Here is a 27,641-nt window from a genome sequence, read left to right as displayed (position 1 = left end):
GATGGTCACTAGACAATAAGCCACCCACAGCTACTTGAAATTTCAAGATGGCGGCCATTTTTCAAGATTGTCGAGTTCACGCGCGTGATCATAGGTAGCTAAGCAACAGTGGAGAACTCGACAATCGACTACTGTGGACTTCGACCAAAAACAGGAAATAAATACAGGTATGTGCGCTGGCCGAATTAACTTCATTTTTATTCATATCTTTCACATCTACTGCAGTCGGATTCACCGTGTTCACTCAGAAGGAATCACTCACATGGCTGTGCACTTGTAATGACACATCAAGGATGTTAAGAGGCTAAAAGCAGGTTTAAAACTTGCCCCATTGAAGTCAACAGGGTGCAAATTTTAAAAAGAGGATAACACGGTGTAGGCAACACCGATTTTTGTCGTTGTTCTCTGTACTGACAGCACTCCAAATGTACAAAAAAATGAGCTCAATGTTAAAATTGACCGGAGTTCTCCTTTAAAGTCAACTGGTCTGTGCAACCCCTTTGCCAAAATCTTTACATTTGCAGCTTGTGAAATGTACGCAACCAAATTGCATAGCCGTACGTTTATCTGATTTAATTCCCAGCAAAGGCCCACAAACTCCAGGAATTGATAGCGTTTTATAAAGTCTGCACTTATAAACTGGCAACTAGAAACAATCTAGAAACAAACTACTGATCAAGTGTGTTTTAAATGTTCATTCTCAAACCAATACGAGTCTGTCCTATAAAACACAAAATGAGAATTTATGAAGTTTGTTGTTCACCGTCATAGTTTTGCAATGCAGCGAGCGACACGTCGAGTTTGAATATGTGGGTGAGTAAATGACAAGAGAATTTAAGGCTTAAGGAAATATAGAAAAAAAGTTTTATTTCAACGTTATTTTACAATGATATAAAACACACAGACAAAAGTCTCCATCCAAACAGTAAATGAACGATGATGTGTTATGAAACACGTTATATCTGTACACTGAAGTTCACCAGCCATTACAGTGGTTTTGTAGATCCTGTTTTCTGGCTCTGATGGGATTGAATTACAGCCACTGTATTGACAGGTCAAGTCATTAAGGAGCCAGATATCCACGAGAGGTCAGAGGTCATAGTTTCTGCAGGAAGCGCAGCACCAGGTCTCTCAGCGCGGTGCGTAACGGCTCGTTGTTGTCACAGATGATGTGTGTGCCGTCTTCCTCCAGCTGGATGAGCACATCTTCTGCCTGCAGGTGAAGAATGTGTCCGTCTGCCGTCTCCTCCACCTTCACCTCCATGATGCCGTTCTACCAGGAGACAGTTAGTCATTTAAGACAGTTATGCTGTAAATATTATCATTTTATCAAACATTTACTGTTGCATAACACCATGTCCTAACCAGACGTGATGTGATAAGATTCCAGCGACAAATAATTAGTCTTTCCACACTAGATGCAACTAGATAAGTCAAAATCAATCAAAACCCACAGCCAATCAGAACAGAGTGTGGGCGGAGTCAGCCAATCAGAACAGCGTGTGGGCGGAGTCTCACGGCACCAGAGAGTAATCTTGACGCACTCACTCGCAAGAAAATGTAAAAGTAGCTACATAATCAAATTCACAAATATTACACCTTTTAAACATTATAAAAAAATACATCAGGCTACTGAGTTACTAAAACAATCTTTGTCAAATAGTCTGTTCACAGTTTGAACGTTTTTGTTTCCATTTGTTTAATTTCAAGATCCGAGGTGAATTATATCCATTGTTTCTTTTACAGCCACAAAGCTGGAGCACTAAATGATATTCAAAGTCACAATACACGGTTTTAACATTAATAAACAGTACCTGAGATTATCATTGCCACACTTTGTGTTTGTTGTTCCAGCGCGACGACACAGAAAAATAGAAACCGTTTCTAAACCGTTCCAGACTCTGCTGAGAGCGACGTTTAGATGAATATGTAAATATGAGCTGCGCGCTTTACTCTCAATAACAACATAAACACAAGATCAACATGACAGCGGTGAGAAACAGCAGCTCAGAAAGCATCTGATCATATTGATGTGGATATGTTTTCTACAGCTCTTCAATCCAGTCAAACCATGTCACATTCATTAATATAGCACTACAATATAAGCAGCTTTACATCACTAAACATGAAAAAATGTGTCAGTGTCTCTTCAATTAGAATCACAACTTCATTCTCTAGCATAAAGCAGCTCTTCAGTGTGTTCATGTTTTAACTCCTGACCTCCACGGACTGAACAGACGAGATCAACCCGAGAAGATTTACACCTCAAAGAAGGCGGAGCCTCAGAGCCACGCCCACCTGTGACATCATCGCCACTGACCAATGGCAGTTAGATGACTTCGTTTTGGCCAAAATGACATTTGTCTTTCGATTTCGCTTGAAGTATATCGGGGCCTTAAAACTAAACTATTAAAAATCATTTTTGGTAACTGACATAAAAGCTGAAATAAAAAATATAAATATTATATGAAAAACAAACTTTTAAAAAATAAACGAAATGTTTAAATAAAATAAGTTTAAGTGTAAGTATTAAAATTACTAAACTAAAACTGAAATAAAATCAAAATAGGAAAATATGAAGAAAAAAACTAATAAAATAACAAGCACGACAAGATTACTAAAACAAACTCAAATTAAAAATTAAACCTTGAAAATATAAAAATAAAATCAAATTCAAAAATATGAATAATACTATGACAGTAAAATAACATTGCTTTTTGATTTCTGCAGAGACCATAAGCGATGTTAATTACTCCAGCACAGCGTCTCAAAGTTCATCTGGGGATTGATTTGGTTTAATTGGCTCATTCCCATTTATCCGAGAGGTTTGATCCTTCAAAAGCAGCAGCGGGTCTCAGGTGAATGGTTAATGGTGGAGATCTGGGACACTTTACGCTGTAATAACAGCTGTGGTCAAACCAGCCGGCTCTCAGCGGCCCATTCTGCGGTTCCTGAGAGCCTCCTCGGGATAACCCGACCCGACCCGAACACTCAAACGTGTGTGAGAGAATGGAGAGCACACAAATGAGCTCTCACTTCCACTCTCACTTATACCAGAATGCCAGGACGTTATTACTGTCAAACCATATCTTTTAACATAATTTTGTTGAAATGTGATTGCTAAGGTGTTTTGAGTTGCCAAAACGTTATTATGTGGTTGCTAGGCCAATGCTATGTCATTCCGCCTGTTGCTAGGTGGTTGCTAGGGTGTTCTGGGTAAACGAATGAAAAAGTGTTCAGACTACAGCATTTTACATGCAAAAACCAGACACATCAAAATATGCATAATAAATAAATAGTTGACATCGTCTATAGAAACTATAGAAAAACATTTTACCTTAACTGTAAAAAAGCTGCATTAAAATAAAATATTAGATGGAAAATATTTATATAAAATATTTATATAAATATTTATATTCAAGTACTAGAATTACTGTTATTATTGATATATGTTGCTTTGATACATGTTATTACTGTTATTATTGATATTTTTTATAATTATTGATGTTTGTTATATTTATTATTGATTGATATATTTATTATTGACGTTTTTATTTGTAATTCATAATACTCTGTTTTTTACCTTAATTATAAATAAAATATAGGTATTAGATGGAAAAACATGTGCAAAATAGAAATATATTAAGAAAATATTGAAATACTACTAAAACCTACACTAAAAAAAAAAGAAAACTAATTTAATATTAATAAATACTATAATACTAAAATAGTAAGCAATAATAAAAAAACACTGATATATATATACGTCGTCTGACGTCACAACTACCTTGTAACCAATCAGATCAACGTGTGATCGTCAGTGAGTCGATCTCTGAGCTGAGTGAGTGAGTGGAGGCGGGGCTCATTTGCATATTCATAGAACCGCGTATACTAAATGAGGCAAGGGTGTCAAGTTACAATCAAGCTATTTTAAGGCATGAAGTTTTTTTTTTTTTTTTTAAATTCATAATTTTGGTGATCAAAGATGAGTTTTAAGGGAGACAATTATTGACTACAAGGGGACATTAAAAGTGAGTAAAAATCTCACTTAAAGGGATAGTTCACCCAAAAATGAAAATTCTGTCATCATTTACTCACCCTCAAGTTGTTCCAAACCTGTATGAGTTTCTTTGTTCTGCTGAACACAAAGGAAGATATTTGGAAGAATGTTTGTAACCAAACAGATCTCGTTCCCCATTGACTTCCATAGTAGGAAAAAATATATACTATGGTAGTCAATGGGGAACGAGATCTTTTTGGTTACATAAATATCTAAACTATCCCTTTAATGAAATAGGGCCAGTTTGAAGAATTAAACTACAGTGGACCAAAACGTATTGGAAAATATCTTCATACATGCACTAAAAATCACTTTGATTGTGTGTATCAGAAGCCATCCGCCGCTTCAGCACACTGCCTGATCAGCACTAACACACTTCTGAAAGAAACTGAGTTCATTAGCAGCGCACAGAGTCACCTTGAGGAGGAAATCACCTTCCTTCAGTATCATTAGAGAAATTCATTTCCTTTCCAGATTAATTAGCATCTAATCGATGTTCCGGTGCCGCCAGAATCTGCCGTTTGGGATCCAAGCAAATGAGGAGTTTGGCGTTTTCCCTGCATGCTAATGCCTCTCGTTCTCACAGGATGGGTGGATTTCTCTCACTTCATCCTGTTTTTAATTTAGATCATGAACATTGTGTTTCCTGCAGCTGGCGGTACTGAGACTCAGAGAGAGAGCGTCTCTTCAGGGCCAGATCTGTGTGTCAGTAGGTTGAATTACCACCGTCAGGTGTGCACTTCTCTGTCTACCGCCCCGGGACATCACACACACACACACAGTTTCATCTGAGTGTCTGTTACATTCATCAAACTCTTGTCCCGGCTTGACTTTACCCCACGGGCGTGTTGAACTGTGTTCAGCTCACTTCACTCATGATGCTGCTGGTTAGTGCACAGATTGAGTGTGTCTCGTACCTTGTGTAGTGTGGCCAGGAACGGCTCGAGAGGAACCGCCCCGCTGAGCAGAGGCTTCGGGGACATGACCTCCGGCGGTTCCTCCATCACCCTCTTCCTCTTCTTACTGGGCGGCACTGGAGCGGGTTTGGGCACCGGCTACAACACACACACACACACACACGCAAATAAGAGCTTAATATCTATTCTTAGGCCTGAGACATACAGATATTAAAAGCAAATGCTTCTAGATAACCAGATGTCTGAACATGCTTGTGTGAAGTGTGTGTTTTACTTTACAGGGCCATGTTCTACACTACATTTATTTATTTTTTCTCACGTCCACTTATTGTGTTTGTTAGATGCTGAAGAGTAAATAGGCCTTGAGATGGGTGAAAATGAACAAAAAGCATACTTTTTTTATCATAACAAAAAAACCATGCAGATAAATAAGTATTTTTACTTTTTTAACATACTTTATTTTCTCTCATTGATGTGAGAAAAATATATATATAAATAAATACATAAATGTGTGTGTGTGTGTGTGTATATATATATATATATATATATATATATATATATATATATATATATATATATATATATATATATATAAATACACACACACACATATATGGAAAAGAATAAAGAAAGGTTCATCCGAGTATCGTAAATTACAAAGAAAAAAGATTAAACATGGTTTTATTACCTATGTGTGTGAGTATATATATTTGTTTATTTATATATATTTTTTTCACAACCATGAGAGAAAATAAAGAAAGGTTCATCTGAGTCTCGTAAATTACAAAGAAAAAATATTAACAATGGTTTTTAATTGCCTATGTGTGTGATATTGTTAATTACCTATATATTTGATATTGTTAAAATTATATATTCTAAATTCATACTTTTCATGTTTTATAAATAATTTAAAATAGCTTTTTTTGTATTTTAAATTGAGTAATTTACAATACTCAAATGTACCTTTGTTTTTTTGTTTTTCCATAGAAATGTGCATATCGTGACAAATATTATTATCAACCAAAACGTTGAGAATATACATTTTTTGCTTATGTCCTTTATGTGCTCATGGTTGTGATTTCATAACCATGCAGATTTTTTCAAGGAGAACGAATTGTTTTGTGTTTTAGTTTCCAAAAATGTCCAGAGTGGACAGGAAAGGGAGTTTTGCACTGTAAGTGTGTGTTCATGATGGATGACTAAACTGTAATTTACGAGCCATGTGATTGGTTATAAAATGGGCTAGAAATGCTTCAGACAATGTTCAGAGCAACTGAAGTAAATTCATGCATTACACAAGTGTTTCTCCGGATGCTGTTGACACACACACACACACACACACACACACACACTGACCTGCAGAACGTGCTTGTTGTCCTTGGACTGCAGAACCGCAGACACTGTAGCGACAGAGACGCCGGGTTTAATCTCAGAGGGAACCAGAGATTTGGCAAGCTGGAGGATCAGCGAGAGAAAAGAGAAACTGAAACCGATATCCACTGATACAGTGATTTATTACTGATACTATTTATTATTATTTTTAAGCACACAAATAATCAATTTAAACAATCAATATTTTTATGCCAGAGGTGTTATAGTAACCCAAAAATTATTTGGTAGCACTTTACTCATATAATGCATTATAGAAGTACTTTAATTCTGCCTTTTAATGAACCTTATAACGCATCGTATGGTCTCATGAATAATTGTAACCACAGTTATAATACTAATTTATTCTTTGTTACACCTTTAGAAAGTATAATGCATTAAAACACATGAAAACACCAAGGTTATTATAGTTTTGCATAATTTTTATTTCAATATAATTTTCAAATTTCCTATAAATTTCAGTTTAGTTTCAGTTAGTTTCATTAATGGTTTTGTTAATTTCAGTTTAGTTTTAGTTAGTTTCATAAATGGTTTTGTTAGTTTAGTTTTTATTTTGTGAACGCATTTCTATTTACTTTTTATATATTTAGTTTCAATTTTAGTTTTGGTAATTATAGTTAAAAAATAGCAGAGTTAAACCGAACACTTCCAGTTAAAGACATTTAACTTCAGCAAAGTTTACATTTTACAGTGAACTCTTGTGCAAACCTCTTAATAATACAAATAAAAAATAATTGTTTTGAGATTGAACAATGAACCAAATGAATGTAAATGAAATGAAAAACTTAAAAGTATAAAAGTAAAAATTAAAAAGAAAAGAAAAAAATATGCATATGATTATTTTTATGGTTATTTCTATGATTAATCCTTTCAAACATATTATTCTTGTATTGATCCATTTATGCTTTTTGTCTATTGTATCTTTTAATATCATATACTCATATTCATGATGTGTTCCTTTCAGACCAGACATTTAGTTTAGTTCTAGTCTGAAAATGTACGTGTATTTGTGCGCTAGATGTGCTATTTGTGTTTTCCGTGTTCTGATCAGTGTGGTGTCCTATCTAATATCAATAAATTTCACATGCGATGGTTATCTTACCTGGAATTAAGGCACAGCTGTATTTGCATAATTTGACATGATGGAAATCCTTATTTGGCCATTTCTGCTTCTTAAAGGAGAACTCCGGTCAGTTTTAACATTGAGCTCATTTTTTTGTACATTTGGAGTGCTGTCAATACAGAGAACAACGACAAAAATCGGTGTTGCCTACACCGTGTTATCCTCTTTTTAAAATTTGCACCCTGTTGACTTCAATGGGGCAAGTTTTAAACCTGCTTTTAGCCTCTTAACATCCTTGATGTGTCATTACAAGTGCACAGGTCAAGTCCATAGTAATCGATTATCGAGTTCACGCGCGTGATCATAGGTACTAAACCAATGCGCGTGAACTCGACAATCGATTACTCTGGACTTCGACCGAAAACAGGATGTAAATACAGGTATGAGCGCTGGCTAAATAAATATCATTTTTATTCATATCTTTCACATCTACTGCAGTCAGATTCACCCGTGTTCACTCAGAAGGAATCACTCACATGACCTGTGCACTTGTAATGACACATCAAGGATGTTAAGAGGCTAAAAGCAGGTTTAAAACTTGCCCCATTGAAGTCAACAGGGTGCAAATTTTAAAAAGAGGATAACACGGTGTAGGCAACACCGATTTTTGTCGTTGTTCTCTGTACTGACAGCACTCCAAATGTACAAAAAAATGAGCTCAATGTTAAAATTGACCGGAGTTCTCCTTTAAGGCTGGTTCACACAGAAAACGGCAGTGGCATGGGGGAAAAGCGCATGGTGTCGAGACGCGTCGTTTAAAAGTTGAACTTATTTTAGCTTGAGTGCCGTGTGTTTAGGACGTCATGTCGTGTGCGAGACGCTGCAAAACATGTCATCAGGCGCGTGTTTACACTGAAAAATAAAGTAGCGCAGTGGAATGGAAAAAACGTGATTTTCTGGTACAGGATGAGAGCTTATTAATTACGAAAATGTATTATTGCTAATTATTATTTTATTTCAGTTAGTTTTTCAGTAACTGTTGTTAGTTTCGTTTCATTCATGTTGAAATATCTATTTTATTTCAGTTTACAAAAATGTTTTTTTTGACCAATAGTTTTAGTCTTAGTTTCAGTTTTCATTTACCTTGGAAAACACAAGCAACTTTAGATGCATTATATCCTACATTATGAAAACATAATGCATTATACATAAAGGCTTTACGTAAAGTGTATATATTTTTAATATGTTTTGTTAAATGAAATAAAATGAAATATTACATGAAACACTTAAACTAAATGAAAATTTAACTGAAATAAGTGAAAATACTAAAATGACTAATTAAAATAAAACTAAACCTGAAATAAAAAAACAAATACACTATATATTTAAATATATATATATATATATATATATATATATATATATATATATATATATATGTGATGTTTGTTTTTAATGACATTACAAGGTCGATCAAAATATGACAAAAATATTTTTGAAATATTTTAAATATGAGGAAAGACCAAACGTTACGACAAATAAAACAATTGACTACAAGCACAACTACATTATATGCTTACAAAATCTTTTAAGCCCCCCTGTGGTGAAAATCCAGCTTTTAATGTTGTGTATATGTCTATGTGGTGTTTTTAATATGCTTCAAGACAAACCATGTGTAAATTCATAAGTCGACAGCATTGCTGAGTATTTCCTCCTTAAAACTGCAGTGAACCAAAGACAGTCTCAAAAACACGCTTTGAAATCGCTGGTGTTTCTGACGTCACAAACTACCTTGTAACCAATCAGATCAACGTGTGATCGTCAACCAGTGGATCTCTGAGCTGAGTGAGTGAGTGGAGGCGGGGCTCATTTGCATATTCATAGAACCGCGTATACTAAATGAGGCAAGGGTGTCGAATTACACTCAAGCTATTTTAAGGCATGAAGGAAAAAACTTTTAAATATGTCATTTTGGTGATCAAAGATGAGTTTTAAAGGGATAGTTCACTTTGAAATTAAATTGTGGTATGTTTTAGCTTACCTCAAGGGCATCCAAGATGTAGGTGTCTTTTTTTCCACAGTAGTTTCAATTTTGATATTTTTAGGTCAAACCGTTCTTGTCTGACAGTCATTTCATGCAGGTCTATGGTCACTGTCTCAAAGAGCATGCACAGAGTCCAAATTAAAACAATTCCCCATCGTCCAAATTAAACAATTCCCCATCGTAAGTACACATTGATGGCCTAAGACACGAAAGTATAAGTATAAGAAACGACAGTATTTATATCGTTTTTACCTCTTATAACACAACCACGTCCAAGTGATCTGAGGGCGCGCGCGCTTCCTGCTGTGTGTCGTGTACGCAGACTGGTGCATAGATATATATACACAAGATTTCGCATTAAAGACATTCGTTCCAATGAACTGCCGTAGCCAAGGCGACCTCTAGTGTATGTATATCTATGCACCAGTCTGCGCACACGACACACACCAGGATGCGCTCGCGCCCTCAGATCACTTGGACGTGGTTGTGTTATAAGAGGTAAAAACGATATAAATACTGTTCGTTTTCTCACACAAACCGCTCGTTTCGTGTCTTAGGCCATCAATGTGTACTTACGATGGGGAATTGTTTTAATTTGGACTCTGTGCATGCTCTTTGAGACAGTGACCATAGACCTGCATTAAATGACTGACAGACAAGAACGGTTTGACCTAAAAATATCAAAATTGAAACTACTGCGGAAAAAAAGACACCTACATCTTGGATGCCCTTCAGGTAAGCTAAAACATACCACAATTTAATTTCAAAGTGAACTATCCCTTTAAGGGATACAATTATTGACTACAGGGGGACTTTAACACATTTTTAATAATTTAAATGTAAAGGGTTAAGATCTCGACGTGTCATTAGATACGTACATACATTAGATACTGACAACCTTGGATTGCTCTCTGTCTGTAGATCTAGGCTAAAACATCGAGGAGACCGAGCTTTTGCGATAGCAAGCCCTAAACTCTGGAATAGCCTACTGTCATTTTAAAATCAAAGCTTAAAACATATTTTTCTTAATGTTGGTTTTCAATGAATTATTTAGTTTTGTGTTTGATATTTTATAGACTATAATCTGTTGTTATTATTTGAGTATAATGATCTGTACAGCACTTTGGTCAACCCTGCGTAGTTTTTAAATGTGCTTTATAAATAAATAAGGAACTGAAATCTGATAAGTGTGTGTGACCTCAGGCAGCAGCTGAATGCGCTCGTAGCGGCGTCTGAAGGGAAGCCCCAGGACGGAGCAGCGGCGGTAGGCCATGGGCGGAGGCTGCAGCTCCAGCATCAGGTCTGAGCGGTGAGCCTGAGCCGGAGGAGGCTGTGTGTACGGCTCGGGACACACCACGTGAAGAGGCTGACGGGACAGGACGACACAAATCAGCTCAATCCATCAACCAGGGCTGCACGGTTTCCATGTAATCGCACTTAAATCAAGTTGGCTTATCGCGATTTTGAAAGGTTGCGATTATTTTTTTATGCATAAAAAAAGTACATTCACGTTTAACTGAAAGAGGAAAAAAATATATGAAGAGTTCAGATGCAAAAGCCTCTAAGTGCCATCTGAAATTTTCCTCTAGAATGATCATTTTTATCAAGCTCGTATATTTAAGTTCAGTAATTTCACTTAAATGGCAATGAAAATGACCTATTAATTGTCATTATAGTGAAATTACTGAACTTAAATATACGAGCTTGATAAAAATGATCATTCTAGAAGAAAATGTCAGATGGCACTCAGAGGCTTTTGCATCTGAACTCTTCATATATGTCACGATTGTGAAATTGTGAAATAGAGTATTCCACTGCTTTATATTCCAAATTGGAACCAATTCTACTGGGATCTAACAAAAATAGATTTTCAGTTTATCAGGTTGAATCATATTGATTCCAAATTATGATAGAAATTCCATTTAAGTGTTCCTTATTGGAATTCTTTAAAGTCACCATGAAATCAAAATGGTCAGTTCTTGTTTTTTTTTATGGAATAGTATTAGAGCTAATCACAATTTACATGAAATGATTGTGTATGCGCAGCTTGTCATTGATGATCGGCTCTGTAAACGCTGCTCCATCTGACAGCACTGCGAGTTTGAGTCACTTATGACGTGCATTTGAAAAAGCAACACATTTGCAAACATCTTTCCAAACATGAGAAGCATTTATGAAGCTCTTATCCAACAAAAGACAACATTTAATAACATGCTTTTACTCCAAACTCACTTTATAAGGACAGCTGAGCTCATCCGTCTGTGAGATGATGTGCTTCTTACACAGAATAAGGCAGTCGTGTGTTTATTAGTCATGTTTAATATATCAAAGCGTTTCAATCTTCTGTTTATTCAGCTACAGTGAAAGGGATTTCCTGGAATGATGTGTGTTATTGTACTTCTGCGGGGTATATTTGGCGTGTTTTGTATATATTGGCGTATATTGGGCATATTTCTGGTGTTCAGATGGAGCAGCATTTACTACCGATCAGCCGCTTCACTGACGAGCTGCGCGTGAAATAATCGCGGTTTCAGTGCAGCCCTCAGAGCAACATTTGAGGATTCAGGAGGAACAGACGCACCTGGATGTCCTTCAGGAGTTTGGACACCTGGTGGAAGTTGAGTCGCGTGTCTATAGGGCAGTAAACACACTTCATCGCCAGCGGCTGATACGGAGCCAGAGCGTCCAGGTAGGAGAAGTCCGGCTCTGGGAACGACACGTCATTCAGAGGTCAGAGGTCAAAGCATTTCCCACTCAACATTAAAGCGTAACTCTCGCCAAAATGCAACCTAGGGTCTTTTTGTTAATCAACTCGAGTCAAACTTTCGTTTAAAAGCATAATCAGAATGGAAACGCCACTTTTAAGTTTGACCGTATTTTAGTTTTAGGTTAAATGCCTTTTGAATGGGAGTGATTGGGGCACTTCTATGATAGCATCAAAAATCACTATTTTTAAAACACTAATGCGGCTCGACACAACATGAAACTTTGCTCTCAGTATCACCAGGGGCTCTACACATGAACTCCAGCATTGAGAACAGTGTTTGTGTTCACAGAGTTTACTAAAAAGAAAGATTTTGAACAACTCACTGTCTCTGTGTCCGCCCGCATTTTGACAGTCAAAAATAGTCGATCTCCGAATGCGAATGAACTGACTCTGAATTTTAGTATTGCTTCTTATATGAGGATCCTTTTTCAAATACAAGGTCAATATTGATTTTCACTAACGACAAAACAACAAATTATCCGTGAATTTATATGGAACTAAGCTTTAGGAGCTTTCCATCTTTACTCTCCTCCCTGTTACGCTGCATTCGGAGATCGACTATTTTTGACTGTCAAAATGCAAAAAGAGACAGTGAGTTGTTCAAAATCTTTCTTTATAGTCATTGGGTCACTTTTGGGGACTTTTCATCATTATAAATCATTAAAAAAAATATATTTAATATTGTTTAAATGTGAATAAATGGCTAAATTCAATCTGTTCATCATATAAAGCGATCGAGTCTCTTCAGTAAATTTGGACTAAACCACTCAATTCATATGAATTCATTTTACAGTCTCTTTATGAACTTTTTGAAGTGTCAGAGTGGTAGCTGTCAATGGAGGGACAGAAAACCCTCAGATTTCATCAAAAACATCTTCATTTATGTTCCCGAAGATGAACGAAAGTCGTACGGGTTTGGAACGACATGAGGGAGAGTAATTAATGACAGAATTTTAAGTTTTTAGTGATCCTTTAAAAATGACAGCGGACCTCATTTATCAATCTAACGTAGAACGAGTGCAGAAATCATCTTACGACAGGGTTTACGTGTGATTTATGAAACATTCGTATGCTGCCAATCCCATCGTACGAATGATCATACATTGATAAATGTGGCGTCTGAAAACAATCGTCATTTGGATATCACACCCCTAAAAAATTCACAGATTCACAGAAACCCGGCCAAGAAGAAGTGAGAACACACCCTAAATGCCTCTTTGATGATACAAAGTATTAATGTCTTGTTGTATGAATATTACAGAAGGTTTTGCATTCCGGTCAGAAGTATTACTGTGATCTGCTCGACCTCACCAGTGAAGATGATGGTGTTCAGGCCGGATTTGCCCCACAGCTCCATGAAGTGCACCACGTCCCCGAAGCGCAGGGACGGGTGACCCGTGAACACCACACACGGCTGCCGGAACTCACTGCTGAAGTCTCCGTGAATACTGGGGTAATGCTTCAGTTTATTCGTCTGAATCAGCTGGAAGAAACAGAGCATGACAGTCAGTGACCCACAGACCTGTGCGTGTCATTGCTGGGATGTGTTCGGCTGACGCTCACCTCTGCGTGAGGAAACGGTGGCTCCGGCAGATACACCTTACTCTGCTTGTTCTGACACAACCTTCGACACAAACACAGAGAGCAAGAGAGGAAAACAGCTATTATTGAGCAAATATCACCGCAGTAATGAAACATTACCAGGGTAACCATAGTATCTGCCTACATGTCAAAGCGCCAATGATCAAACCAATGAACTTCAGTGACGTTTCCAGTGACTATTATGAAGAAAAAAAATCTGGAGACGTTTTCCATTTGAAAATCAGGGAGTAAGCATCGGAATTATAACATATAATAAAAGTATTTATAAGACAACACCCACAAAATCTGGCCAATGAACTAGAATAATGTAATTGCATATAATTTTGTTCATTTAATATTTGATTATTAATTATTTTATTAAATTACTGTATTTTATTATATTATATTATAATATATTATTATAGATGTCTTTAAGAAGACACAACCCAATATCTAGCAATGAACAAAAAAATAATAATTTCATTAATTTAATTTTGTTAACACTGTATATTATATTACAGATGTCTTTATTAACACATAATCAAATATCTAGCAATGAACTAAAAAAGTAAATATAATTTTTTTTGTTATTGTAATATTCAATTATTAATTATATTATATTATTATATTATGTATTTTATAATTTTATATTGTATATTATGATATTGCAGATGTCTAATAAGACAATTTACCACACATGTTAGTATATATGTTATTCCTGTTGAATCACGATTAATAAATATTTATCATGATCGATTAAGACTGAACTTTATTTATTTCAATGACCGTGGCGATCAACACCAAAGTAGCAACTATAGTATTTTGGCAGAAACTATGATTACCATAGTACTTTTTTGTAAAGGAAAAAGACACTCCATCTCCTTTTTTTCATCTATATTGTTCAGTGTGTGTGATCGTACCATTCGGCAAAGATCTGCGAGAACTCGAGCGAGCTGTTGGCCACGGGGGAGATGAAGTAGAACGGGGTGCTTCCCAGATTCGCTGAGTCCATGAACTGATACAGGCACTCCAGCAGGTCGTAGATCACCCCCGACGAATAACACGGGACCAACACGTTCCCACCGCCACGGATCGTCATGGCTGAGAGAGAGAGAGTGTGTGTGTGTGTGTGTGTGTGTGTGTGTGTGTGTGAGAGAGAGAGAGAGAGTGTGTGTGTGTGAAAGAGAGAGAGAGAGAGTGTGTGTGTGTGTGTGTGTGTGTGTGTGTGTGAGAGAGAGAGAGAGAGAGAGAGAGTGTGTGTGTGTGTGTGAAAGAGAGAGTGTGTGTATGTGCGTGTGTGTGTGTGTGTGTGTGTGTGTGTGTGTGTGTGTGTGTGTGTGTGTGTGTGTGTGTGTGTGTGAGAGAGAGAGAGAGAGAGAGAGAGAGAGAGAGAGAGTAAAAGTTGAGCGCTCTGGATTTCAGACGCACTCTTACCAGGGTTCGTACAGATTCTGTAAAATAATTTTTTTCAAGCTTTTCAAGCACTACTTTTTGGGATTTCAAGGACTACAATCGTCACTTATCAAACAATATCTTTATTATTTTTATGTATTTTATTTGTTTTTTTGTTGTTGTTTTTTTTTTACTCAAATTACAGATATAAGGTATCTGATGTTTCACTTCAGAGATCAATCCATTGACCAGTGCTGTCAGACATGGGAAATCCCCATAACCAGTGAAAGGATACTATGAGAAAGATATCGCCTTATTATATACTCATCATATACTTAATATCATGGTCATAGCCATGCGAAATAGCTCTATATCTCAGACAGGCCGCAGCGTTAATTTTGCGTGAAAAGATTGTATGTTTTTTTCTGGAAAAAAAAATTAAACTAAATTAATTTCATATATGTATATACTGTATATGAAATTAATGTTTCATTTTTTTTTCGTTTCATATGTATATAGTATTTTTCAAGTACTTGCACTTTTCAAGTACCTCTTCAGAAATATGGCTGTTTTTAAGGGTTTTCCAGGACTTAAATTCCAGAAAGTCAAATTTAAGAACTTCAAGCACTCTCAGCTCCATGTACGAACCCTGTCTTACACAACACAGTAAATCAGGCAGGTGTGTAAAACTCACACAGGTTGCTGCAGAATTCTCCCAGCATGCCGTCTGGGTTGGCGGTGGGGATCTGGGTCAGGCCGGTCAGGATAAGGACGTCGCTGTTCTTCAGAGAGCCCTGTTCCATGGGCTACATAACACACACAACACAACACAACACACATCTCAAATCACTCAACAATAACCCCAGAATAACCCATGAAAAACTGTCTAGCGTACTGTCTACATAGGCAGCATCTTAAAGGTGCACTGTGTAATATTTAGGAGGATCTGTTGACAGAAAAGCAATATCATATTTGTTAGCATGAATTAACATGTTGTGAACATGATTTAACATGTTGCTAGTATGAATTATCATGTTGCTAGCATGATTTAACACATTGATAGCATGTCCTAAGCAAGTTGCAAAGACTTTCCAGTGATACGATTACAGTGGGACGAAGCTTAAATACTCTATTAGAGTAATAGTATCAAAGTTTTGACTCCCTCAATGAAAGCCTATGGGACATTTTTTTTGTAGTTTTTGATTGTCCGTTTAACGAAAACCATAAGTTGGATCAGTTATAAAAGATATAGCAACCCGAGTCAGAACACCCTGATGGTCTGAGCCGAGTTTGATGGTTGTAGCTTGAAAGCTCTAGGAGAAGATACTGTTTAAACTTTGGCTTAGAAGAAGAAGAAGAAGAAGAAGAAGCTCAAATACTAGATCTTTATCAAGCCAACATAATTACTAATCAACATTTCTCTTGACTGATGATTTGTTCATGCATTGAGGGACTGGATAGATGGATTGCTTGTTTATGCTGTGATCTGTGTGTGTGTGTGGGGTGTCACCTGAGGGTGTGTGGTGAGCAGAGAAGAGCCAGACACATAAGACACTTTCTCATAATGTGACTGAATGATCCAGTTTGAGCTGCCCAGAGAATATCCCGAACTCAACGGAGTGACCAGCACCGCTCCAAACAACTCCTGAGACACAAACAGAGTTCAAACAGAGGACAGTGTACAAGTACAGAGCCAATGAAACGCAGTTAGCATCTGACCAGAAGTGCAAACAGTAAATATATATATATATATACACTCACCTAAAGGATTATTAGGAACACCATACTAATACTGTGTTTGACCCCCTTTCGCCTTCAGAACTGCCTTAATTCTACGTGGCATTGATTCAACAAGGTGCTGAAAGCATTCTTTAGAAATGTTGGCCCATATTGATAGGATAGCATCTTGCAGTTGATGGAGATTTGTGGGATGCACATCCAGGGCACGAAGCTCCCGTTCCACCACATCCCAAAGATGCTCTATTGGGTTGAGATCTGGTGACTGTGGGGGCCATTTTAGTACAGTGAACTCATTGTCATGTTCAAGAAACCAATTTGAAATGATTCGAGCTTTGTGACATGGTACATTATCCTGCTGGAAGTAGCCATCAGAGGATGGGTACATGGTGGTCATAAAAGGATGGACATGGTCAGAAACAATGCTCAGGTAGGCCGTGGCATTTAAACAATGCCCAATTGGCACTAAGGGGCCTAAAGTGTGCCAAGAAAACATCCCCACACCATTACACCACCACCACCAGCCTGCACAGTGGTAACAAGGCATGATGGATCCATGTTCTCATTCTGTTTACGCCAAATTCTGACTCTACCACCTGAATGTCTCAACAGAAATCGAGACTCATCAGACCAGGCAACATTTTTCCAGTCTTCAACTGTCCAATTTTGGTGAGCTCGTGCAAATTGTAGCCTCTTTTTCCTATTTGTAGTGGAGATGAGCAGTACCCGGTGGGGTCTTCTGCTGTTGTAGCCCATCCGCCTCAAGGTTGTGCGTGTTGTGGCTTCACAAATGCTTTGCTGCATACCTCGGTTGTAACGAGTGGTTATTTCAGTCAAAGTTGCTCTTCTATCAGCTTGAATCAGTCGGCCCATTCTCCTCTGACCTCTAGCATCAACAAGGCATTTTCGCCCACAGGACTGCCGCATACTGGATGTTTTTCCCTTTTCACACCATTCTTTGTAAACCCTAGAAATGGTTGTGCGTGAAAATCCCAGTAACTGAGCAGATTGTGAAATACTCAGACCGGCCCGTCTGGCACCAACAACCATGCCACGCTCAAAATTGCTTAAATCACCTTTCTTTCCCATTCTGACATTCAGTTTGGAGTTCAGGAGATTGTCTTGACCAGGACCACACCCCTAAATGCATTGAAGCAACTGCCATGTGATTGGTTGATTAGATCAGTGGTTCCCAACAGGGGGGTCGCGGCCCACAAGGGGGTCTCGGCGAGCTCTCTGGGGGGTTGCGTCATATTTTGAAAAGTTTTGAGTAATGAGCATTCAAGTCGTCCGTAACTTTTTCTATGTTAAAAATGTACAAAATGTATATAATGAGCGAGTTCATCATGAATCCATCTTCCAAACCGTCTTTTTGTCTTATTCTGAATCACTATGGTACACCTAATAAGTGTTTACATTGGGACTATTTAACACTGGTTCGGATCGCCGCCGCCGCGGAGTAGTGCTACTTGACCTGCGTGACTCATCATAGCCAAACACAGAGAAGTAATTCCGGCTCCGAAAGACGCATTATTCTGTTAACAAACGCATGTTTATTAACGATCGCTATAGCGCAAAAAAGGAATGCATGCTTTAAGGAGAACGATCATATTACTAATTTTATCCATTCCCTGGCTGACCAAAAAATGGGATTTTAACCATGACAGCCTTACAAACCAAATACATATGGGCCAGACTGACCCTTGAGGATGATAAAGATGTCTTACCCTGTTAAAGATCTCTCCACGCATTGACCAAATTACTCACGACCGGAAGATCCTCACACTTATTGATAAAGCCTCACAAATAACATGCAAGTATTGAGGTCCCAGACAGCAGTAATTTTGTAATAGCCTATATATTCATTCTTTTTTTTTAACCTACACACCAGAGTGAATACTGATTTTTTTTTTTTATTGCCATTCAAATAGGGCCAATTTATAGGTTACTCTTAGGCTTACGTTTTTAAATTACAAATGGCCCACTGATGTTTTTGTTATTGTATTTTCAATATTAGGCTATAGGCTATTATTTGTGCATAAACATATCTGGTTATAGTAATAAACATAGCCTACCGTTTGCTTGAAAACAACATATTTTGTCATCCATGCTGCTAGCCAGCAAGAGCGATAATATCATTAAATGTGAAGGGGGGCCCTAAAATATTTTCTTGGGAAAAAGGGGGTCTCAGACAATAAAAGGTTGGGAACCACTGGATTAGATAATTGCATTAATGAGAAATTGAACAGGTATTCCTAATAATCCTTTAGGTGAGTGTGTGTATATATATATATATATATATATATATATATATATATATATATATATATATATATAACAACATATTATAGGAGAGCAAAATAAAGGATACAGATGCAGAGACCAGCTCAATGCAGTTGTCTAAAAGACTATACCAAGTGCAATATATTACAAAATGCAGAACAAGGTGCAAATGTACAGTATAAGACAGAAAGTGAGTTTTTGAGAATGAGATATATGTAAATGGACAGTGATCACATCAGTGCAAAATGGCATCATGAGGTAGAAAGGAAAGTGCAAAAGAGGCATAATAAGAGACATTTGTAAGAGTGCAGTATATGGAGGCGTGTTAAAGGTGCTCTAAGCGATGTCACACGTTTTTTTTTGTCACATACAGCAAAAATCTCCTCACTATCCGCTAGCTGTCTGTCCCCTGAACACACTGTGAAGAAACGCGGTCTCTGTAGACAGCCCAGGCTCCACAAACGGCAAGAAAAACAAACTGGCCCAGCCTGGACCACGAAACATAACAAACAGTGTTCCAGCCAATAACCGACAAGAATGATTTGGGGGTGGGGTTTGGGGGGTTAGTGCAGTGCACATGAAGGGGGGGGGGGGGGGGTGGAGGAGAGAGAAGCATGAAGAGGGAAGTTAGCTAGAGGAGATGTCCTAGACAACGACTAACGTTAAAACTTTATATTCTTGCTATTTTGATATGGCCGACACACGACCAAAGAGACGACGTTCCGATGAACAAATAACAAAGAAGAGGGAAAAGGAACGCGCAAAGTCCCGAATTTACATCGGAAAAGCACGGAAGGGAGGGGGAGGGGACGGGATGAGGAGGAGGGAGGGTCGAGCTAGCCTCTGTTTTGTTTGACAATACTTTGAACGTCAACAAGAAGTGACGTAACCCAACATCGCTTAGAGCACCTTTAATGTACAATGCAGACATTATTATTTTTTTTATTTTTTTAAGAAGGTCCAGGTTGGATGTAGTGTTGATCATTTTAATTAGTCTTGTGTTAGATAGGAGAGTTGGTATGAGGACCTCACCACTTTCTGGGAATATCCCACCAGCTGGACTTTACTGAGGGCAGAATTGACCTCCGACATGCTGTAACACGTCCTCCAGCTCCAGACGTCCGCCGCGTCCTTCAGAGGGCCTGGGAGAAGCCTGAGATACACACAAAACCTCAGGTAAAAATACAGCCAATGCTTGTCTAAATGGGCGGCTCTTGGCCTGAATGAGCTGAACCTTTGTATGTCTTTGTTCTTCCAGCAGGAGGCAGCATGAGCCTTTGGGACTCTCTCCATGAACGTCACCAACTCCTCCATGAGCAACCTGAACCACAGACACCGAAACCAGTTACTACAGGTCAAGATCCTCTCATTTACTGATAAATCAACTGGAGATCATTGTTCGCAACTGTGAGATCAGGTCCACATACAGTACATGTCAAAAATACAGCAAAACAAATCATTTAAAGTCCCCCTGTGGTGAAAATCCAGCTTTTAATGTAGTTTATATGTCTATGTGGTGTGTTTTTAATATGCTTTAAGACGAACATGTGTAAATTCATAAGTCGACAGCATTGCTGAGTATTTCCTCCTTAAAACTGCAGTGAACCAAAGACAGTCTCAAAAACACACTTTGAAATCGCTGGTGTTTCTGACGTCACAAACTACCTTGTAACCAATCAGATCAACGTGTGATCGTCAACCAGTGCATCTCTGAGCTGAGTGAGTGAGTGGAGGCGGGGCTCATTTGCATATTCATAGAACCGCGAATACTAAATGAGGCAAGGGTGTCGAGTTACACTCAAGCTATTTTAAGGCATGAAGAAATTTTTTTCAAGGAAAAAATGTTTACATATGTAATTTTTGTGATGAAAGATGAGTTTTAAGGGATAAAATGATTGACTACAGGGGGACTTTAAACTTCGAATTCTAGCCTTCTCCAAAATTTTGTAAATGATTGGTTAGATCTAGTTTAAAAAGTACATTCTATGGAGATAACATGAAATTAAGAGCAAAAGAATAATTTTTTTAAAAGATATGGACACCTCTCAAATCAAAGGATATAATACAGGCATTTATATATATATATATATTACTTTTTCATATAATCCTCCCTCCCTTTTTGATTTATCTATTTATTAGTTTACTTTTTGATTTGATATTTAAATAATATTATTTGAATTATATATTAGGTGTGGTTATAAAAGCTTGATACTGTATATGTGAATGTTAACTTTTTTATTTAATATTTATTTATTTATATGTAAAAGTATCTAATTATGTACTTATTGGTTATCACAAAAGAAAAAAATTAAAGGAAAATAAAGTATAAGAAAAAAATATTACATCTTAAAATTAAATGTTTATTTGTATAAATGTGTTAAATGATTTTGTATGGAAAGACATAATAAAGCATAACAAATAGTTTCAGGATCTTTTCATGAATCCAGTTCAAAAGAACAGAATTTTTTGTAACATTATAAATGTCTTTACTGTCGCTTTTGATGAATTGAATGCATGCTTGCTGAACAGAAGTGTGATGTGTTGGAGAAGCAGACCTGCCGATCTGGAGCGTGGGTTCTGTGGCGTATACGGTCCCCGTGAAGCCCGTGTGTTCTGTGATATACGGCAGCGCCATCATGCAGTGATAGTTGGATATCAGGATCACGTCTATGGTGGAGAGGTCCAGCAACTCTTTCTGGAAAACAAATCCAGACATCTCTTCAACAACAATACTTTCTGATCCACAGACATGACAGAAATGCTGAAGAAGAGGCCGTTTCATTCGTGTGAAGAGGAAATATTTACTTCAGGGAGGCAGAATTCAGGCTGTGAGTCGACAAACACGCGTCCTGAGCATTCCTTCAGCTCCTACAACACACATTCAACATACTTCTTAGAACGGAAATATACTGCTATTTATAAAATGAGCACTGGGATCACTCCGATGTCAAGCAAACACTCACTTTTTCCAGGTTTATGGCTCCGTCCTTGGAAACCCATCCTGGGAGCTTGGAGAGTCTTGGACTGTAAATCATCAGAACAAAATGATTTTTATCAGTATTTAATAGAAAAAAACTTTAAATAACATCTAGTTGTTTTAATCCACTGGATGTGATTCTCTGTTGCTTAAATCCACAAAATATCTAGTAGCTTTTTTGTATAATGTAAGATTATAAGATATATAATACATATAATATTTCAGTGATATGAAGATGACGATATGTATGCTTTTTTAATTTACTAAATAGATAATAATAGGTAAATAAAACAGAGTAAAAATTAAATATGTGTATTTAACCCTTGCACAGTAGCACTAATAGTCAAGTAGATTTAAAAAAAAGTAAAATATAGTAAAAAATAATGTCTTCTATTATACACTACCATTCAAACCTTTTTTTTAAAGAACTTAACACTTGTATTCAGCGAGGATACATTAAATTGATCAAAAGTGACAGTAAATACATTTATAATGTTAAAAAGCTTTCTATTTCAGGTAAATGCTGTTCTTTTGAACTTTATAATAATCAAAGAGTCCTGAATATTTTTTTATAATAATCAGAAATGTTTCTTGAGCATCAAATCATCATATTAGAATGATTTCTGAAGGATCATGTGACACTGAAGACTGGAGTAATGATGCTGAAAATACAGCTTTGATCACTGGAATAAATTACATTTAAAATATATTCACATAGAAAACAAGTTATTTTAAATTGTAATAATATTTCACAATTTTTACTGTATTTTTGATCAAATAAACGCAGAATAGACTTCAAAAGCTTTTGAACAGTAGTGTAAATACACTAATAAATCAACTCTTTAATGATCCACTAAATGAAACTGAGGTGTTAAACATAAAACACAAGTACAGAAATACTCATCCAACAAGTACCACCAACAAAATGTAAATGCAATACAGTAAAGTAGTGTCAGTATGCAAAGAATAACCAAATAAAAACTTACAGAACATATGCAAAATGAAAAAATATCTTGTAATAGGCCTATCAACAGTAAATATAAACAGATATACACATTTGCTGTAAATATCTGTATTTAGATATCATCACATCAAAGTGTCTACATATATTCTGAGTGATCCAGGCTATAATAATAATAATAATGTAGAGATATTGTGATTGATACCTGTGCACTAAAGGCAGTGGGAGGAAACTCAGAGCCGCTGTTGTGTCCAGGCCACAGTCCAGCATGATGGTGGTGGACTTAAACTTCAGCACATTACAGGGAAGAGTGGGATGACCTGACAGACAGTACTGAAACACACACACACACGATCATGTGCAAAGATTCATTTACTGCAGGTGAGACTCAATATTGCTGATTTCATGTGGTAAATCATGGTTATGTATTAACAAATCGCACTAATATACGCACCAATTTCATGTCTGATCTTCAGAAACTGAACTGATTTTCTAACTTAGTTGTTTTCAGGGTATTATTCACGGCTGATGTCTTTTCTTCTCCTGTATGTCTGTGCGTGTCACTCAGCTCATGACAGACACGCGTCTTCCCCCTAGCGGTGAGGAGTGACACTGCATTACGATTTTGAGTAATCATACTCATGCAAGGAACTCCAAAATATTTTAAGGAATATCACGGTACATGTCCAAAAATGCAAGAGTACCTTGCATTTTTGTTGTTTATATAATATGGGTTTATATAAATAATATCATGATACATGTCCTAAAGAGTACATTGCATTTTTGTTGTTTATATAATATGTATTTATATAAATAATATCACAGTACATGTTTAGTTATTTACATAATAGTACGTATTTATATCAATATTATATATTTATACACTGTAAAAAAAAAAGAAGAAAAAAAGCGGCTGCCTTCAATTTTTAAGTATAATCAACTTGGATATTTAAGTCATAATTTCAGCTTAAATTATGCAAAACATGAGTTGAATCATGTATAACACATAAAACAACTGTTGAAAATTGCTTAACTTATTTTGATGAGTTAAAGCAATGTAAAAAATTATGTCATAACGTATTGATCATATCATATATTTTACAGTGTGTAAAGTATTGATATAATATACTTGCTTATAATTATAATATTATTTTATCTGATCTATGTTTCTAGTTACGTTTTTTTTGTTTTGTTTACAAAGCTATTGATGTAGTCTGAAAAAAATGTACACCTGCAAAGTGATACTTTTATAGACATTAAACGATACTCGGTTACTCACGTAACCTCGGTTCTCTCTAGAGAGGGAACGAGTATTGCGTAAGGAACTTACGCTACGGGAAAAGTCATCTTTTCTCGAGATACTGAAGCCAAAAAATTATCCTTAATTTTTCATAATTTGTCAACGCAGTGCAGCAGGCAGCACAGCAGAGCTAGAGCGGGCAATACTGCGTGCTCATTGGCTGCCGCGCGGCAACTGCTTAAGCCTACCAGTGAGCCCCGCGTGACGTCACGCCCAATCAGGGTGCGCGCGCCCTCGCGCGTCACAGCCCGCCAGAAGGGGCGGCGTCAGAGCGTATAAAAACAGGGCTCGGAGGCTTAATTCTCTGGTTTCTGTCGAATGAAGCGACATGAGCTCGAGGCGCAAGCACGGCAGGGAACGCAATACTCGTTCCCTCTCTAGAGAGAACCGAGGTTACGTGAGTAACCGAGTATCGTTCTCTTACGAGAGGTTCTCTCGTATTGCGTAAGGAACTTACGCTACGGGAACCCTTTGTCAACGCCGTGCGCGCCATGCATCCACACACAACTCCAGGGGGAGGGGACCCGGGGAGTGAAGAGTGGGGAGAGAGGTGGCCAGCAATGCGGGCCAACACATGTACATAAGCACCCGTAGGGAGAAACAGAGCGGCGCAGCCGGTCTGTATATAAAAGCTTTCCCTGAAAGTGCGGCTCGACCAGAAGAGTCAAATCTAATATCCAGCCTGCGAAGAGCAGGGCATGAACATGATTTTAGACTGCAAGAAGTTTAGCCTGTAGGGCGGGAACTTCCAGGTTATAAAACCTAACAAATGTAGACGGGGAGGCCCAGCCTGCTGCCGTACAAATGTCATAAATGGAAATCCCACTGGACCATGCCCACGATGAGGCAACGCCTCTGGTGGAATGAGCCCGTATGCCCAGAGGGCACTGCAGGTCTTTGGACGCGTATGCTGTCGCAATAGCGTCCACTATCCATCTGGATAGCGTCTGTTTCGAGGCGGCGAGACCCTTGGTGTGCCCACCAAACGAAACAAAGAGCTGCTCTGAGAGCCTGAAGGCTGCAGAGCGCATAATATAAAGCCTTAACGCCCTGACAGGGCAAAGGAGGTTATTATCGACCTCGCTGGCTGCCGGCGGCAGGGCTGAGAGGGAGATAACCTGTGCTCTGAAAGGAGTACCCAACACTTTAGGGACATAGCCATGTCTAGGTTTGAGAATGACTAACGAGTCGTTAGGTCCAAACTCGAGACACGACGCGCTAACTGATAGCGCATGCAAGTCACCCACACGTTTTACTGAGGCGAGGGCCAGCAGAAAAACGGTTTTGAAAGTGAGGTATTAGAGACCCACAGAGTCTAACGGCTCGAATGGAAAAGCTTTAAGGGCCTCCAGGACCAAAGACAGATCCCATATCGGAACCGAAGGTGGCCGCGGAGGGTTCAGCCTCCTGGCGCCTCGCAGGAAACGGGTAATGAGTTTGTTTCTTCCTAGTGCGCGGCCGCGCGCCGAGTCGGCGAACGCAGCAATCGCCGCAACATACACCTTGAGCGTGGAGGGGGACCTGCCCGCGTCCAAGAGCTCTTGGAGGAAGTTCAGAACCTGTGGAACCCCACAGGACTGAGAGTTCAAACTCTTCCCTGCACACCATTTGTTAAACACTGACCATTTAGACGCATAGAGCCGCCTCGTCGAGGGGGCTCTGGACTGCGAGGTCGTGTTAACTACCCCTTCTGGCAGATCAGCGAATATTCGTTGATTACCCACGCATGCAGAGACCAGCGCTCTGGATGGGGATGCAGAATTGACCCTCGGGCTTGAGAGAGACGGTCTCTCCTCGCCGGAATCGGCTATGGGGCTGTGTCTGACAGGCTCACCAGCTCCGGGAACCAGGGTTGGTTCTCCCAGTGCGGGGCTATGAGGAGCACTGCGCAGCGCGTTTCCCTGATCTTTGCTAATACCTGAGGCAGCATTGAGATCGGGGGGAAAGCGTACAACGGGACACTGGGCCAAACTTGGGCCAGCGCATCCTTGCTCTTCGAAAAGAACCTTTTGCACTGAGCGTTCTCGCTTGTGGCAAAAAGGTCCAATTTCGCTTCGCCGAAGCGGCGCCACAACGTCTGTACCGTCTGGCTGTGTAACGCCCATTCCCCTGGGGTAACATTGTCCCTGGACAGTTTGTCCGGGTCGTCGTTCAGGTGCCCGGGCACGTGCGCGGCTCTCAGCGAGCGCAGCGAGCCCTGAGCCCAGACCAAAAGGCGTTCTGTTAGAGCGCGCAGGGCTCTGGATCTGAGTCCGCCCTGGCGGTTCACGTAGGACACCACTGACATGTTGTCTGAGCGAACTAGCACGTGGTGTCCCCGCAAGTATGGGAGAAAATGCTTCAAAGCCTTCTCGACCGCTAACATCTCCAGACAGTTTATATGGAGGTTCCGCTCTGGGCCCGACCAGGGGCCGCAGATTGGTCTGCCCCCGTAAAGCGCTCCCCAACCCATGTTGGACGCGTCTGTCGAGACCACTTTGCGGTGTGAGATGACTCCCATTGTCACTCCCTGTCGGTACCATTCGGGCGCTAGCCAGGGCTGCAGGGCTGAGACACAGACCTGAGTCACGCTGACTTGAGCGCTGCCCGAAACCCACGCTCCGCGGGGTATTTTCGATTTCAGCCAGCATTGAAGCGGGCGCATTCGAAGTAAACCCAGCTGTAGGACCGCTGCGGCTGATGCCATATGGCCTAACAGCTTCTGGAAACGTTTCAGAGGGAGGTATCTGCCCTTTTGGAAGGATGCGGCGAGGTGTCGAACACAGCGCGCGCGCTGTTCTGACAGCCTGGCCGTCATCGCCACCGAGTCCAGTTCTATTCCTAGGAAGGAAATTGACTGACTGGGGATAAGTGAGCTCTTGGCCCAGTTCACCGAAAGACCCAGGCTTTCCAGATGACTGAGAAGCGCTATCTTGTGAGAGATGAGTTCCTCTTTTGACTGCGCTAGAATGAGCCAATCGTCCAGATAGTTCAGAATTCGCATGCCCTGTTTTCTCAGGGGAGCGAGAGCTGAATCCATGCACTTCGTAAATGTACGGGGTGCTAGGGACAGGCCGAACAGAAGGACGGTATATTGATACACCTGGCCGTCGAAGGCGAATCTCAAGAATGGCCTGTGACGGGGTATAATCTGGATTTGAAAATACGCGTCTTTCAGATCGAGAGATATG

At 38.9% G+C, this 27,641-nt stretch overlaps 1 protein-coding gene across 1 annotated transcript; it reads right to left on the bottom strand.

Moving 5' to 3' along the window:
- Nucleotides 1–836: 836 nt before the first annotated feature.
- ints9 (integrator complex subunit 9) lies at nucleotides 837–23,763 on the bottom strand. Its single transcript, XM_079888004.1, has 17 exons — nucleotides 23,626–23,763; nucleotides 23,377–23,504; nucleotides 22,197–22,257; nucleotides 22,039–22,101; nucleotides 21,789–21,928; nucleotides 20,468–20,554; nucleotides 20,266–20,386; nucleotides 16,724–16,858; nucleotides 15,908–16,019; nucleotides 14,742–14,922; nucleotides 13,804–13,864; nucleotides 13,552–13,723; nucleotides 12,055–12,179; nucleotides 10,672–10,839; nucleotides 6,334–6,432; nucleotides 4,978–5,115; nucleotides 837–1,273 (listed from the first exon to the last, which is right to left on the bottom strand). The coding sequence occupies exons 1-17, from the start codon at nucleotides 23,632–23,634 to the stop codon at nucleotides 1,097–1,099; spliced, it is 1,977 nt and encodes a 658-aa protein (XP_079744130.1). The 5' UTR covers nucleotides 23,635–23,763; the 3' UTR covers nucleotides 837–1,096.
- Between the last annotated feature and the right edge of the window lie 3,878 nt (nucleotides 23,764–27,641).

Source organism: Squalius cephalus (genome assembly GCF_949319135.1).
Source record: "Squalius cephalus genome assembly, chromosome: 12".
Classification (NCBI taxonomy): domain Eukaryota; kingdom Metazoa; phylum Chordata; class Actinopteri; order Cypriniformes; family Leuciscidae; genus Squalius; species Squalius cephalus.
Note: the sequence above shows the minus strand (reverse complement) of the source record. Positions and strands in the feature narration are given on the sequence as shown.